The sequence below is a fragment of the Amblyomma mixtum genome, chromosome 5, assembly GCF_055824585.1.
Source record: "Amblyomma mixtum isolate Tamu chromosome 5, ASM5582458v1, whole genome shotgun sequence".
NCBI lineage: Eukaryota > Metazoa > Arthropoda > Arachnida > Ixodida > Ixodidae > Amblyomma > Amblyomma mixtum.
In genome coordinates, this window is record NC_143016.1 from 191939235 (window position 1) to 191955869 (window position 16635).

General features: G+C 50.5%; 1 protein-coding gene across 2 annotated transcripts in view; it reads left to right on the forward strand.

The window, feature by feature from the left end:
- Positions 1-6562: 6562 nt before the first annotated feature.
- LOC149345271 (uncharacterized) overlaps positions 6563-16635 on the forward strand; it is a 44108-nt gene continuing 34035 nt past the window's right edge. For both annotated transcript variants that reach the window (XM_089546557.1, XM_089546558.1), the window contains exons 1-2: positions 6563-7093; positions 14196-14370. In XM_089546557.1, the coding sequence (XP_089402683.1) occupies positions 6726-7093; positions 14196-14370 (543 nt within the window). In that variant the 5' untranslated portion in view covers positions 6563-6725. The remainder of the gene's footprint in view (positions 7094-14195; positions 14371-16635) is intronic.

The window sequence follows — 16635 nt, forward strand, 5'->3', positions numbered from 1 at the left end:
TACACCATCGGCTCGAGGGGAACACCTCAAGGCGCGGTCCTGTCTCCCCTGCTCTTCAATTTGGCAATGCTTCGCCTTCCCTCCCAATTGTCTTCTCTGCCCGGGATACATCACGCTCTTTATGCGGATGACATTACAATCTGGGCCACGCAAGGTAACCTGGGCCACATGGAGTCCTGCCTGCAAGCAGCAGCGACCCTAGTCGACGACTATGTGGCCTACTGCGGACTCCAGTGCGCCCCATCTAAATCAGAATTTGTGCACTTACGTCCCTCCTCTCCTGACACAACTCCGCTTCGCATCAGTCTCCCCTCGGGACCGATCCGGGAGGCCAAGGAGATCCGCGTCCTTGGCCTCTTCATACACCACCAACGCAGAGCCGACACCACCCTAGCCAAACTTCGCACGGTGGGAGACCAGGTGGGCCGAATGGTCCGCCGGGTCTCAAACAAGCGGGGCGGATTACGAAGCAAGGATGCACTGCGGCTTGCCCATGCTCTCGTAACGAGTAGAATCCTCTACTCAACTCCCTACTTGCACCTGCGCGAACACGATGATGACCAACTGGAGGTCATCCTGCGGAAAGTCATCAACCGGGCTCTCGATCTCCCGGTCACCACGTCCAACCAGAGGCTTCTGGCCTTGGGCGTGGTGAACACATTTCGGGAGCTTCGAGAAGCCCACTTAGTCAACCAATACACGCGTCTTGCACAGACCACGTCCGGTCGCCGCCTCTTGGACCGGCTACACATCAAACACGACTACCACATTGAGGAAAGGGAGAGAGTACCAGAACCCTGGAGACGCGCCCTCCGGGTCCGACCCCTTCCCCGCAACATGTCCAGAGAAGACCATAGCGGTCGTCGCCAGGCGCGCGCGGAAGCGTTGGCGCGATACTATGGTAACCAAGAACATGTATATTACGTAGACGTTGCCGGCCCACACCACGGGGGGTGGTACACGGCCGCAGTCGTACACAACACAAACACAGTTAAGGGGCTCACTTTCAAAGCCTACAGCGCAACACACGCGGAGGAGATTGCCATTGCTCTGGCTCTCACGAATCCCAAGTCAAAACACATCATCACCGACTCGCGAGGGGCCTGTCGGAACTACGAGTTGGGCTGGGCGCCCCCGCTTGCCTGGCGCACACTGGAATATAGCTGTCGATCTGAAGATCCAACTCCACGCAACCTGATTTGGGCCCCCGGTCACCAGGGACTCCAGGGAAACGAACAGGCCGATCAGGCCGCCCGCGCACTCTCTCCCCGGGCTATCTCCCTGTCCTTGGAAGGGTACTCCCAATCAGACAATCTGGCCATTACATTCAAACAAATCACCGATTACTACAAGAAGGAGCACCGGCGCTACCCGGCCCCTTGTAAGGGTCTGGATCGCGCTGACGAGCGCCTCCTCATCAAAATTCTCACTAACACTGTACTGTGCCCGGCGGTGCTTAAACATTTCAATACATCCTTTGATGGCACGTGCCAGTTCTGTGGGGAGGTGTCTGACACCTTCCACATGGTTTGGGCGTGTCAAACTAACCCATCTATCCCCCCCAACCCCAACCCCACCAGAGAGGACTGGGAGGCGGCCCTGCTCGGCTGTCAAGACCTAAAGAGCCAAAAGGCCTTGGTTCAACGGACGCGGGCGGCGTTGCTTGCCAATGGGGCTCCGGAATAGGGGCTCCACCTAGTACTGTGAGGGGAAAGGGCCAATAGGGTCCTACCCCAATCACCTTTCTGTAAAAAATTTAATTGCCCATAAATGTTTTTCACCACCATGCGGTATGGTTGCAGGAGTATCTTCCTAGTTCCCTCGGCAAGCAACCTGACCTGCACAGGCTGCTTTGTTTAGTTTCCCCTGCAGGGGCTACGAGAGAATCCTCATACAGCCGTGGCGTGGCTGCGGCACTGTGACAAAAAAATGCGGAGAACGGCGACTATGTGGAGACAGATGGCTTGACGGCAAGTACTATACACTCCATAGGTAGTCTTCGATTTGCCGCTCTCGCTGGCCGGGGAGCGTTCGTGGGTGGTGTTGGTAGTGGTTATTTTTAAAAATAACAAATAAAAAAGTAAAGAAAAAGAGTGTTGCCGGCCGCGGCAATTGCTATCGAATATCTTAAGCACCCGAGCTGCAGCCGGCGGAAATGAAAGGGAAAGGGAGAGGATAGTGAGGAGAAGTAAAGAGGGGAGCGACAGCAAGAAAGGAGTCGATGGCAAAACCACGGAGGGCGATGCATTTGTAGAGACAGTGACGAAGTATATGTCCGACATAACTGCAGTGGAAGCACAGTGAGCGGTTGTGGGAAGTCCTCCACTCGTCGTATTTCCTACAGCCGTTTCGTCGCTCGCAAAGAGGGTGTGCGGGAGCCAGGGGCGGAGGGCGGTAGTCCTTGGATAGCTGGTGCCCCTCGAAGAACGCTTGGGGGGGTCTCGTGGAGCGCAGGAGTGTGCACTGCGACGACAGAGGTCCTGGCTTCAGCTTCCGTTTGTGCCGGCAGTGGCGGGAGCCGAGCACACGTCGCACTTCTTCATGGATGATGTCCTCCAGTGACGCCACCTGAGGCTACTGGTTTGGCGATGGCAGCAGTCGGGGCAGTCCTTCCCGAGCAGTTTCACGTATTAGATCCCGCAGGTTGTCCCCGCTTGCAGTTGTAATACTTGAGGGGCTCGCAGACCGCACTCGAAGTGGTCGGTTGTACTGGCGGGTCCGGGCGTCAAGCATCTTCTCGACGGCAGAAGCTTCTTCAACAAACTCAGCGCTGGATTACAGGGGATTTCAGATCAGTCCAGAGAACAGTTTCTCCTTTACGCCACGAATCAGAAACGTGAGCTTTTCTTCAGTAATGCCGTGGTTTGTACGCCTGAAAAGGCGTTTCGTTTCTTCCAAAGGGGAAAGGAACTGCAAACAATGAAGGCAAAATGAAGGAAGCTTTCTTTTTTCAACAGCGTAGACCATTGGGCCATCGCGTAACGCCTCGTGCGGCGTGCTTTTGCTGGTAGGCCCTTGCAGTATATCTTCGAAACCGTCTTCCTCGAATGTTTGTTCGCGCCACAAATGTAAATTGTAAATCCAGGCACCTATCGTTCCAATGCGACCCGTAGGTTATGGGCTACACCCTGGAGGGCGGCTTCGAACGAATTGATTGGTTTCAGTCTTATGGCGTTCAGCACTCCAGAACGACTTAGGCTACGAAGGATGCCGCAATGGAGCGCAGTTTGTGATGATGCCACAAGGTCACGTGGCCTAGCTGGCCCATCTATCTTCTAGGTTGAATCTCTAAGGATTTTTCGGGGATTTTCGGTTGACGGTCAACCACGCCGACGACGTCGCCGGATTTTCTGCAAGACGAGCTCCTTAAAGGTATCGTGTTAAAATACGCACACCCATGAAAGGTAAGGTGCCACGGTGCCACTGTGGCACTTTTAATGCGTTTGTAGTATAGTCCTCTTTTCAGCAAAATTCCAGTGTGTGCGTGCGTGCGTGCGTGCGTGCGTGTGTGTGTGTGTGTGTGTGTGTGTGTGTGTGTGTGTGTGTGTGTGTGTGTGTGTGTGTGTGTGTGTGTGTGTGTGTGTGTGTGTGTGTGTGTGTGTGTGTGTGTGTGTGTGTGTGTGTGTGTGTGTGTGTGTGTGTGTGTGTGTGTGTGTGTGTGTGTGTGTGTGTAAGCATGTAGCCTCTGGTACGTGCACTCCTCCACTCACCCATCCGGAAGTGGCCATCCAACCGCTTTTGTAAAACTCCAGAAGCAACGCCTCCCACCTTCACTCTCCCGTGTCTCTCCACACACCGCCAAGCAACCACCTTCACCTTCCTGGAGGCATCCACCCTCTTACATCAACATACAACCAAGAGAAGTCCACGCAGCAGCTGCACGAAAAAGTCAAACCAAATCAAGGATGAAATGGAAGTCGATTAACCCTTCGTTGCCCAAAACTTGCAATTTGCAATTCACGCAGACGATATTCTAATGCAATATAAAACAGGAAATAGGTGAAAGAAAAATATTGCTTTATTCATTACTACGTATTGAATTGTTGCTCCTGGGCAACATCGGGCATTTCCGGTTCTAATTGAAGCGGAAGGAGTGGAAGAAATTCCTGGTCGGTAGTATGCAGAAATGCATCTTGCATTTCTCACAGAAGAGGTAGGTGTAGCCTGTTTTGCAAAACTTGCGCCTGTTCTTCTTTTTGCCGTACTGAGGCCAGTGGTTCGTGCCGTCGTAAGACTCGTAACGGACATCCGCCACCGGCCGTGGTGCCAGAGGTCACGTGACTGGCTTCAGAGACGCATGTGGACTTCCTGCTGCCGTACTGGACTTTCTTTTCAGCGGCGTTGTGTTTATTTGAGCCAGGGCTTACCCAATTTGTCCGCGAAAGGTAAGCAGAGGCAGTTTCTGTTTGGTGTCCAGTTCCATACAGTGCCGCTTGTACAGAAGCTATCCATTCACAATGGAGACGTCGATGAACCAAAAAATCTCCTCACGTACCATTTTTTTATTTGTGCCCGATGCGGCACAGTTCGATAAGCATGTCAGCAAGGTCTACACCACCCATAAAGGCGTTGTATTTTTTTACTGCAAAAGGGCGAGGAAAGTGAATGGCGCGTTTCTCCTTGGTGCTCCATCGTTTGCATAGGTCGGTCGGCTGGACTCCTGCATAGCTCGACACGTGGACAAGAGAACTGTTGTCATACCACTTGGTGACTTCAATCTTTGATTTGGCGTCTGTACGGAAATCAACGGATCCTATGCCTTGGCTCTTCAGTGTTGCTTCGGCGGCAAGATGGAATTTCTCTGTCCGGTCAGCTCGCACTGTCCCAACACTGCGAAATCCTCTCGACTTAACTCCTCCACAAGCTGCGGACTGCTGAACCAATTATAAAAATATAGTTTGTGGTTGACATGCGGTTCCAGGTCCTGTACATAGTCAATTACGACATCTCCAGATGTGCCAAATCCATGTTCATTTGTAGTGCTTTATCCAACATAACTTCGGGAGTCGTGAATAATTCCGGAGGAACTTACGCGCGTGAAGACTTTGTGCCCCACTTGTGAGGTTTTAATTTCATGTATTGTTTTAAACGTGGATCTCCCTTTGAAGGGGATAATATGTTTATCAATGCTTTGGCGCTCATTCCGCGCCACCTTTTTCATATTTTGTTTTAGAAGGTCTGCAATGGGGCGCACGTTGTACAGACGCCGTAGCCCTCTGCATCTCTCGGCTTCGCTTGTAAGTTGTCGTTCATGTGCAAACACCGGTGGATGGTCTCGAAGTGATTTCTTGACAGCAAGTCAGCCACCGCAGCAAAACGGATTCCGTTCGGGCAAAACGTGCGGAAGTGGGCATGCGTACTGTTCCTTATATCACAAGGATTGATAAATACTTCCGCCTCTCCCCCGGTTGCTACGCCAATGTAAGTACCATTCTTTCGCGTAGAGAACAAATTCGTTTGGTAGCACAAAGTATCCACCATTCGGGCATCAAAGAATGCTGAAAAGTGCTCGTAAGGAGTGAGCACATCGGCAGGGGAGGGGGGGGGGGGATGGCAGCTCACCTTTCCATGAAATATCCATCAGTGGCAAGTCTTTGTGTTGCCAATTCCGCGTTGGCTTCTCTTTTTTTTGGTTTCATAGCGGCCCTAGATTTTTGAGAGAACCTCAAGGGGTGCGTTTGGCGCTTCGTTGTTTTCGCGTAATGGTGCATTGTTGCTCCGAAGGTTAGTTACAAATTCCAAAGGGCAACTATGAAGAAAAGAATCATGTTCTGATGGTTCATAGTTTGGATCGTCGGGTTCGATGTCGACGTCTATATCGGACACTTCCCATCAAGCAAAAAAATTATCTCCTGGATCTCCTCGTCTGTGAGGGTCCGCCGTCGTCTCGATTTATCCATCTGAATATAAAGGCATTATTCTCTTCTCTCACTTCACGCAAGCACAAAAAAAAGACAAATCGAATGAAGTTCTGCACTCTGTGAGCAGTTTGTCAATTATAGAGAGCTCGGCGCCATAGGCTTGCTCATTATTACATGCCGCCCACAAGTGCCCGGTGTTGCTCCATGAGCAACATAATAGTTTGCACGCCTTGCGCCATGAGGCTGCAAATTTTTTATCGATTTCATTGCGCACAAGTGTTTCCTGTCCCATAACTGATGAGCTTCACATGCTATAAAGTATGCAAATAGCGTCTAGTTGCTGGTAAGAAACAAAGTATCTCATCTCGTGTAGGAATGTGCACGTTGCCCCTCGGAGTACAAAAAGTTAGCTGCTGTTGTGGAGACTGAATGAGTGCTGCCCTCTCATTTTTAACTATGCAAGCAAACGCTTCTTGGTAGTTGCACTAGGTTGCGCTGCCATACCAAAAACGCGCGATGTGCCACAGAAAAAAAAAATTGACTTGTTGCCCCGGAGCAGGGCTGGTCACCAAATAGTTAACGCAAAAGCGAAATCTTCAACCAATACGGTCAGGGCTAATTTGTTGCATCACATCGTGCAATTTTCTGCACATTTTTTATGTGTGTCTCTAATAGGTCTTTTTCGCCATGTCGGTCTCTGGATGTTGTATGCAATTGAAATCTCGTGCACTTATGGCACCTGCAGCGAGCTGGCACCCGCAGAAGAAGAGTAAAAAGAACGCGCCTGGCCGCCGAACGCTTCACGGTCTACTTCTGTGCTTCTTCCGCCCTTAGAGCAAAAGAAGCTCAACGTTTATTGGCTCCATGCAGCCCATCATCCTTCCCGTCTATCGGCATGCCCTCAACGAGAGGCAAGAGACCGACAGCTGGCCCCAGAGAGAGCGGCCTGGGATGGAGCACTCCGAGCGACACCGGCAGGGGCGAGACCCGGCGCCCAGAGTGGAAGACGAACGCGAGTCCACCCCTCCAGAGGATGTCTCGCACGCGGGTCGCTGGCTCCGCTACGCCTCGTTCGTGGTCAGCCTGGCTGCAGCCGCGTCGGCGACGCTCGTAGTCACACCCGTCGTGCTTCTCGGCCGCCTTAGAATTTGTCGGGACGGCTGCCTCACCCTGGACGAAGACCTCAGACGCTCGCTGGACAGTAGCGTGCACCCGTGCGACGACTTCTATGGGTGAGCGTTAATGCTTCTTCTTAACGGGATAGCTTTAAGGTCTCCGCTCTGCAGGACGTCTCGTGTGGAAGCCGTTGGTGGCGGCAGCGTTGCGAATGAAAAAGCAAGTGGCACACCTGCCAACTAGGTGGCGTAACCATGTGACTTTACCACAACCTCCCACCTTACATTGAACAAACTAGAGAAATGCGGCGGCAGTGCCTTTTCCTAGGTACGAGATTTCTTGTCGGAGGCCCTACTGCGCATAGAGAATGACGAATGCGGTCCTTAACTCATGGGCTCGACAGATACACCACAAGAGGCGGGCCCCCTCTCCGCTTCCTTTTTAAAATCGCTATGGTGTACCTACTGAGATGGTTCGGATGCCAGGCATCGAACATGCGTTTTATGCCGGTGATAATTTAATAGAGAGCACACAGGGAAGTCTAGGAGAAATGGAGGCCTCACTCCAACAGGCCGCCTCCGTCGTCGACCCTTATGCGTCGGCGTGCGGGCTCTAATGCGTCCCAGCTGAATCCAAACTTGTCCACACAAAAGCCAACATAGAAGACAAGACACGCATTTCCCTGGCCCTCTCAGGCGGATCCATTCGTTAGGCAAAGGAAATCAGAATCCTCGGCATTTACGCTCATAATCGCCTCAACATTATTTCAACTACCGCCAAACTCAGGGAAAACCGGCGAACTGGTTGGACGGATGATTCACCGCGTCTCAAAATGTGCAGAGGACTGTGGAGTAGGCATGCGCTTTGGCTCTGCCAGGACTTCGTTTCCAGCAGAGCCGTGTACTCTGTCCCCTATCTCCGGCTCACGGAACACGATGCGAGCGCATAGACGCAATAACATGGAAGGCCACCAAACGGGCTTTGGACCTCCCATTGACCACAACTCCGCGTTTGACCGCCCTTGGTGCGATCAACTCGATCCACGAGCTGACGGAAACCGATCTCGTAAATCAGTGTACTCTGCTTGCGCAGACGCCTTAAGGCCGGTTCACATGCAAGCGACTGAGCGATTGAGCGGCGCGTCGCTGCGAAAATTTCCAACTTGTTGATACCTCGCCGCTCGTCGCAGCGACGACTCAAAACAGGTTTTTCCGTCGCGGCGGCAGGATTCGCTACCATATTCGCTTGCATGTGAAACAGGCTTTAGGGCCCGAGAATTCTCCCTCGCCGCTAAATACAAAACGACCACGAAACAGCGGACGCACTCAGGGTACAGGAGCTATGCAGACGCAACCTTCGCGTACCCAGAAACATGCGTTCAGAGCGACACCAGGGGCGACGGGAAGCGCGCGTTTAAGCTCTAAGAAACACTGTGGAGTAATAACTTAGGGGTATACTACGTGGACCTTGCGGACCGGTAACGAGGGGATACAACATGGTAGCTGTGCTCCACAGTTTTAACTGGCCTCTCATATAAGGCTTCAACTCAAGGCAGGCGGAGCAGGTCGCTATCGGGTTAGCTCTCTCGCACCAGAATTCAAAGATAATCGTTACTCACTACCGCAAAGCCTGCGCCCGCTACATGGCAACGGAGACCTCACCCCACGCTTACGAAATTCTGCATGCGAGCATGAAGGTCGTCGGCCTCATTTCGATATGCTTGGCATGGACATCAGGTCATCAAGCAATTTGTACAAACGAGGCCGCAGATGCGGCCGCACGAGCGCTCATTCTCCGGGTACCTCATTTGAGCCCTATAGACTGGACCCCGCAACCACCGCTGCTGCGATACAAACAAATCGAGGAGTATTATCGCTCCCAGCAATGCCGATAGCCACCTCCCGACAAGGGTCTGGATGAGGCGGGAGAACGAAATCTACGCCGATCTAAACACGTTGCTGTCCCCCTCTGTATTACCTCGCGGTAACTGACCCCACGGTAACTGGCTGATGGAAGCGCTGTGGAGTGACGGGCGAGGTCTACAATATGGTGTGGGCCTGCCAGAAGAAAACAGTCATTTTCTCTTCCCTATCTCTACCCGAAAGAACGGGGAGGCAACCCTGCTTAGCTGTTCCGATCGCGGGGCCAGGCCCTCACTGCGCCAGCCAAAGCAGCGGTAATATCCTATGACGTCCCGGACTGAGGATGTCACCTAGGACGCTCTTTCTTCTTTAATGAAGTTTCCGTGACCAACCCAAACTAATGATATGTCGCGAGACGTCCACGCGAAGAGCTACTTTGGTCCCACCAGCCCAACCAGTGGTCCTGCCTTCAAGCAGCCACCTGCCGGCGCAGTGGCGCGTTGCTTCACTTCTGTGCCGGAAGTGGTGTGAGGAGTCCTGGCGATGTGTGGATGTAGAGTAGAGAACGAAAAATTTCCCATGTATTGGTATGTAAACAGAACATATAAAGGCGGCAGAGAACGAGTACTCGCGCGGTAGAGATTTCTAATGTCTGTGCTGCTAAGGGCAAATTAAGTGCTAAGTGATGGTGAAGGAACGAACAGTGTTCATATCTCCGATGAGATGCGCAGAGGATGCCAGCATAAGTGTCCCCTCAAGATTTTTCTAATAATGATGATTCGAAGTTAACGGGACACAAAGGTCCTATTTGAGCTGGACTGTGTCAACAGATTACTGCGTTCTAGTCAAAGACACTAACGTTCACTGTGAACGGAGCTTTTATAAGGTATAAGAGACTGAAAGAATGCTTTCGCTGCCAGAGGCCATTTTCGCGCAAGGAAATTGTGGTTACCTGAAAAGAACTATATACTCAGCAGGCTTATGCAGAAATTATTGTCGTGTGGAGACTTTTGCGTGGAATTATGTGGATATCTTAGTTTTTTTATGTGTGAATGCATTTTTTGCAGTAAGAGTTTCATTTGTAATTGTATTTACTTTCGCCCTCTGAAATAGTCCTTGCGTGCGTGGCAGCTGCCACATTTCTTGTACTCGACGGCGAGCACAGGTGAGGCCAGCCTTGCCAGCTGAAGAGCTGAGAGTCTGTGCTGTTCGCCGATTTTGCAGGCTCTCCAGCGTTCGATGCTTGCACTCGCAAGAGCTAATCGTTCCAAGCTCGCGCTCGCTAGCGCGAAAGGCGCGTTGCGGCAAAGCTGATGGTCGCTACATGGGCCTCTTCCTAGAGAGAACGCGCGAGTTCTAACGTTCTAACACGCACGAAAGAGCACAAGAACTTAACGAGAGGGAATGCACACTTATGCACAAGGCACGAGGTGTGCCTGGTGTGTTCGGGAGAGCAAAACAGTCCGGGAAGTAGTCAGGGTCGCGGATCCGGGCGGAGCGAACGGCGGCACAGTCAGGTCTCCGGAGGCCCGCCAAGGCTGTGGTGCGGAGATAAATTGTCATGGGGCAGTACGATAGTGAACTGAGAAGCTCGGTGTGAGTGAAGAGAAAGGCGAACAATACCCTACTTCCATGGCAAGTGTCATGCGAGCACGTGGCACTGGCATAATTACTGCTTGCTGGCGAAATGTTTGGGCGCCAGACAAACTACCCATACTCTTTGGAGACATGCAGTCCGGAGTCTAGGATGAAATGGGCGCGACGTAGCGGGATGAAGGGTGAAACAACAACGGGGAGCGCGGGCGTCAAAGTCGAAGAGAACCCAATGGAGTACGGCAGACTGCGCGGCTGTGGCCGCTGAAGGGCACTGGGTTCCAAGCGGACCGCACGAATTGGCGCACACAAAGACGCAGGAGGGCGAGACAAGCGAGACAGCAGGAAAAGTAAGAGCAGGGAAGGCGGATGTGGGTCCGGGAGAAACGATTCATTGGGTGTGGTGCTCAGAGTGGAACGTGCAAGTACGTGTGGACAGGAATTCACAACACAGGTGGTCGTCACAGGGAGCGGAACGGCGGAATCCCTGTCTGCATTGGGGTGACACGACCTCAGCTGTTGAGGTGTCACGCGAGGTCTGGGCCGCGGGCTGAGAGAGGTCGCTGGTTGCCGGATGTTTGGTCGACGGACGGTGTGCTGGTGAGCGTCGGACCGCTCGTCGCAGTCAAAGTTCACCTCCATGGGTTGTGGAGGCAGAAGCCGGAAAAGTGTCTGCTGGGGCTTTGTGGGGGTGGTAAATCGCACTAGCTGAGTACCGCCTCTCGCAGCTGGTCTTACGGGCGATCGCCTGATGCTGCACCGTGAAGCCGGTCCAGGCACTCACGTGGTAGGGTCGCCTTTAAGAGAAGGTAGTGGTGGCGAGACTCAACTTGTGCGAGCCAAGAGACGCAGTACTTAGGACGGCAGGATGGAAGATCACCATCCACATACGCTATAGGCGTCGTATGCGTGGGTATCGGTACGGGGAGGTGTCGGGCTTGTGTCAGCACCAGGAAGGCCTTGAGCTGACGAGCACAGGTCCTGCTGTAGGCGAGGAAGCTCTGAAGGCACGGCGCCAGGGAACGGAGGTGAGGAGAACACCTGCGTATCACCGTAAAAGCAGATAACGGCACTTTCGAGGCCGTGCTAGTTAAGTGCCGCATCTGGTGGAAGAGCAAGGCGAGGGAAAACTCCGAGTGCTAAGGCGTCGCGGATGAGGAGAGCCCATGATGCACCGTCGCTGATGTCGAAGGTCGCTTCCGCCTGGTCAAACCACGGCTGGATTGGGTGCATAGAACGGCGGAGGATATTGCCCCGGCGGATCCAGGACCTGGTGTACGCGGCGGAAGGTGGGGCGACGAAAGGTACGAAATCGTAAGCGGGATGCGACGCGCCGGTTGCGGGGCCCAAGGGGCTGTCCGTGATAGCGCGGTGCCGCGATGATGATGGCCGCTACACCCTCAAGGGAGAGTTAAATTATGAATAACGACATAAAATTTATTCTGCGTGTGTCGTAGCTAAGCTACGGCACCATTCGCTTTGAAATCGTGATTACAGTGTCCTTTTATTCTTAATGTCCCCAGTTTTCAAACTTCAAATTTCAAAATGGAACTTTCCGAAAACACACAAAATCGAAAATCGTATTCTGTCGCCGAACGCTTTCACTAACAATAAATCCTGGAGTCAACTTAGCGCCTGTTTAAGCTTGCAGGATTCTCGACGCGGTGTATTCTATATACTGTTAAGAGTGGACAACGTGGTCCTGGGAGCCGGGTGTGACTCATCGCAAAGCAAGGGATATGACGAGGCCTGGCGCCGGCGGCAGAAGCATAGACGACGACGGACGGGGTTGTTGCACTCCAAATCACCGAACCTCCGAACCGATCGAAGGACGCTGTCTCCCACGGGCCTGGGAGAAATTACTGTCAGACGAGTGTCGTCGTTAGGCAAAGATGCGGCGGGAGCTTGCGACAGCAGCAGCAACGGTGGAAGCAGAGATGCACGGGAAGCACGGCGGAAGCAGCGGTATACGTTGGCCGAGTCGGCCTTCGGGTCACCGGACGGGATGATGCTACGCAAGGTCACGCTGAGCGAGGCTGCTAATTGAAAGACGCTGTGTCGAAGGGGTCTCGTGCTTCGGCCATCCGGCGGGGGAGTTCGAGGAGGTTCAACCACCTGCGAGAAGACTGCGGGATTCTGCTTTCCCACGGAGGCAACGCACAGAAAACTTGCGGCAGTGGTCAAGGTGACGCATCTGTGTTTAATGACTGTCTTCCCCTTCTCATCCCCCGAGCTGTGAGAGAGCGAGAGGGCATCAGCTCCGCCCTGCCGTGGATGGTACCGCCAGCATCATCAACTGACCATCCGATTGGACAACATTCTTCAAACTAAATTCCCCAGTCAGGGATCTGGGGAATACGAACCGTATATAACGGGACGTTGTTTGTGATCGGAGCATTCGATTCGATTCCATTCTCATCTGTAAATATGTAGAATAAACCCTTCTGTACAGTTTCCTCGATAACGCAGTCCGACATCGTCATTCGGAGCCGGTACCTGCGGGGCTAAACGAGTTAGTCATCTCCAGGACCCCTCCGTCTTCAACTCTGGTTCCAGCGGTGGGATAGAAGCCCCATCTTTAACACTGGTTCCAGCGGTGGGATTGTGGCCCCATCTCTAACAATACCTACTGACTCCGCGGCTTCCTTTGTTCGTACTTACTCGTAGTGCACCTGAAGAGAAGCAAACTGGGAGCTTTTCTTCACAACATAAGCGTAAGAATGCACCTTAGCGCCACGAGTTGAAACGAACGGGATTCGAGTTCACGTTTTCAAGCGATGAATAAAGCGGGAATTAAACAAGAAAGGTCCAGCTGATGGTTGGGAATTCAAAAATTTTTCTTATAGGCAAAGTGTTTTAAAATGCTCTGACGTACTAGCCTAATTTCACGGCTACCTGGTAAAGTATGTGCATTCAGCTTGCAAAACCAGCTTCGCCGACTGGGCGCAAGATCCGATAAACTACTATAGTCTTCTGCAAACCTTAGCTAATTCCCACCACAGAGTCAGGTTTTGAAGGTTGTCTTTCTCGCTACTTGATGTACAAGTCGAAACTGGCCAGCAGACGCCAGAGGAGCAAATGGCCTGGCTTTCCCTAATTATGAGGCTTGCGGATAGGACTAATACCGCATACCTGGGCCACCTGGATTGCGGATAAAACAAAATGTAATGTCGATATTGCTGTGATTTGCAGTCTTTGGTGCAGCTGCCGAATTTCGATAGACGTTAAATTCAAGAAATCCCTTTTCCTGTGCGATGTAAGTGCAAGTTAAGGAATCTCAGTTGATTGATGGTTGGTTAGTTTATGGGGTTTAACGTCCCAAAGCGACTCAGGCTATGAGAGATGCCGTAGTGGAGGGCTCCGGAAATTTCGACCACCTGGGGTTCTTTAACGTGCACTGACATCGCACAGTACACGGGCCTCGAATTTCTCCTCCAAAGAAATTCAACCGCCGCGGCCGGGATCGAACCCGCGTCTTTCGGGACAGCAGCCGAGCACCATAGCCACTGAGCCACCGCGGCGGCTTTCAGTTGATTGAAATTAATGCAGTATCCTCTACTGCTCCGTTTGCACTCGCCCTTGTGCACCTTGGCGACGTGAAACGCCAGACACCGTATCACAAATGGCGCGTCCAGCGCATGGCAACACTGTGCACAGCCAACTCTCCTGCAGCGGACGTCGTTCATTACTGAACGCGACGAAAGAGCGGCGCACTACAAGGCAGAGATACGCGTCGTTAAGCCGAGTAACCTTCATTACGCAGGCACGTGTGCAAAGGTTGGGACAGCAGCGAGAACATCTACCTTGAGCCCTTGGAGAAGTACAAGGCAGCTTTCAGCAGGCGCCTCGTCCGAGAGATCCTGCTCCAGAAGATCCCTCAGTACTCCACCAAATCGAAGGGAAAGGCTGCAGGGTTCTTGTTCCGCTGTCTCAGCAAGGTGAGCATCGCATGTGGCTGCAATTCAAAGATGGCTGGCATTCGCGATCGGTAAGCTAATTTTTTTCCTGGGAGTACTTTAGGTCGAGAGCAAAACGTTTTTGAGGTGTATGCTCAGCAGCTAAACGAATGGGCATCGGGTGTTTTTTACTTATGCGTTCAGTATGAAATTAGCATACCAATTAACCCATGATAAACTTGGTTGCTTTAACTCTTTTACCCAAGGTTTGTTAGTTTGGTTTGATTATTTGATTTAAAGGTATGGTGCCATGGTATATAATGGTATATAAAGCACAAGGAGTTCAAAGCCAATTAATACTATCGAACACAATATAAAATACATATAAATAAAACTCTGGTCTTACTTAGAAAATTCAAAAAGAAGCATAATACAACTCTTATAGAAAGCAACCAGCATGCTCCGCGTAAAATGTGGGAAATAGTTAACTCAGTCATGAACGTTCGAGAGCAGGATCATATACTGCCAGAAATTATCCCACCAACTAGAACCGCAGAAAGCCTTGCGGAAGACTTTAATCAATACTTCTGTAATATAGGTCAAACTCTTGCGAAACAACTAAGTATGCACGAAGCCCCCAAGCTCCAAACTCCTGTACTTAATTCTTTTGTTTTTGATGACATTACTCATGATGAAATCATTTCTACTGTTAAAACAATGACTGGAGGAAGAACACCAGGTAAAGATAAGATCCCCTTAATCGTCATTAACCAGCATATTGAGGAACTGAGTGAACATTTAGAAAAATTATTTAATGCTTCCTTCTACGTGACCACATATCCAGACGCATTTAAAATAGCGCAAGTAACTCCATTATACAAGTCCGGTAGTAAGGATGACATCCAGAACTATCGGCCAGTATCAATAGTTAGTGCCCTTAACACAGTATTTGAAAAGTTATTGATGGAACGTTTTACACATTTTTTAGATAAATATAAAGTACTAGTAGACAACCAGCATGGCTTCAGGAAAAACAGATCTACTTCCACGGCTGTACAGTATATAAGTGAATTTATCAACAAAGCATTAAATAACAAAGAGTATGTAGTTAGCATTTTTATTTATATTAAAAAAGCGTTTGACACTGTGAAGCACGATATACTACTATCAAAATCACATCGGTACGGATTCAGAGGCCAATCAAAGCAGTTTTTCGAAAGCTATTTTTCTGGCCGCAAGCAATGTGTGAAAATTGACAAATCCGTGTCAAGCGTTCATGCCATCCTATGTGGCGTGCCTCAGGGCTCGGTGTTGGGACCATTACTCTTTTCTTTGTACATAAATGATCTGCCAGATGCTATGAATTATGCCCAAACTATTATGTATGCTGATGATACAGCTCTTCTCTTCTCTAGCCATGAACCTAATGTAGTTGAAACGCACGCTAATAGTGATCTTTCTCTGATATGCCAGTGGTTTTTACAAAATAAATTAACAATTCATACCTCAAGGATTAAATACATTGTCTTCTCCAGACCATATAAAAACACAAATAGCTTAAATTAGTTACGAATAGGCGAAAACCCCTTCGAACGAGTCGATCAACAGGTATATCTTGGTGTAACTCTAGATTCAGCTTTCAGTTGTAATCCTCATACAACTCATGTAAGCAGTAAATTGAGACGGGATTGCTTTCTCTTATAAAAGCTAGAAAGTTCTTCTCGCTTCGCACATTAGAAATCTAGTATTATTGCCTTTTTCAAATCAATATGACTTACTGTATAGAGTCCTGGGGGCTTAAGAATAACACTTAAATCAAATAGCAATTTACAAAAAAGAGCCCTTCGTATAATAACACATAGTAAACGCACAGATCGATCCGCTCTGCTCTTTCGTGACCTGGACATTACTCCTTTCTTTGCTATGCGGGATTTCAAACTAGCTTGTGTGGTTATGGATATACTAGACACGCACAAGCGCTAAAAAACACGGACAGAGAAGAGACAACACGAGCGCTTTCTTTCAACTGAAAGCGCTCGTGTTGTCTCTTCTCTGTCCGTGTTTTTTGGCGCTTGTACGTGTCTGCTATGAACCAACTAGCCCAAAGGTCTGTGCTCCTGAGATATACTAAACCATAATATCCCACTATCATCATCTGTTTTCGTATATTCATCTCGTCCAACTAGAAATTTTTTTCAATTCTCGTTTTAACCTTCCAGTTGTGAATAATGTGTACGGTAAAAGAACTATTGCCTATGCCAGTGCTAAAATTTGGAACCAACTGCCAGCTAAATTAAAAATAGGTAA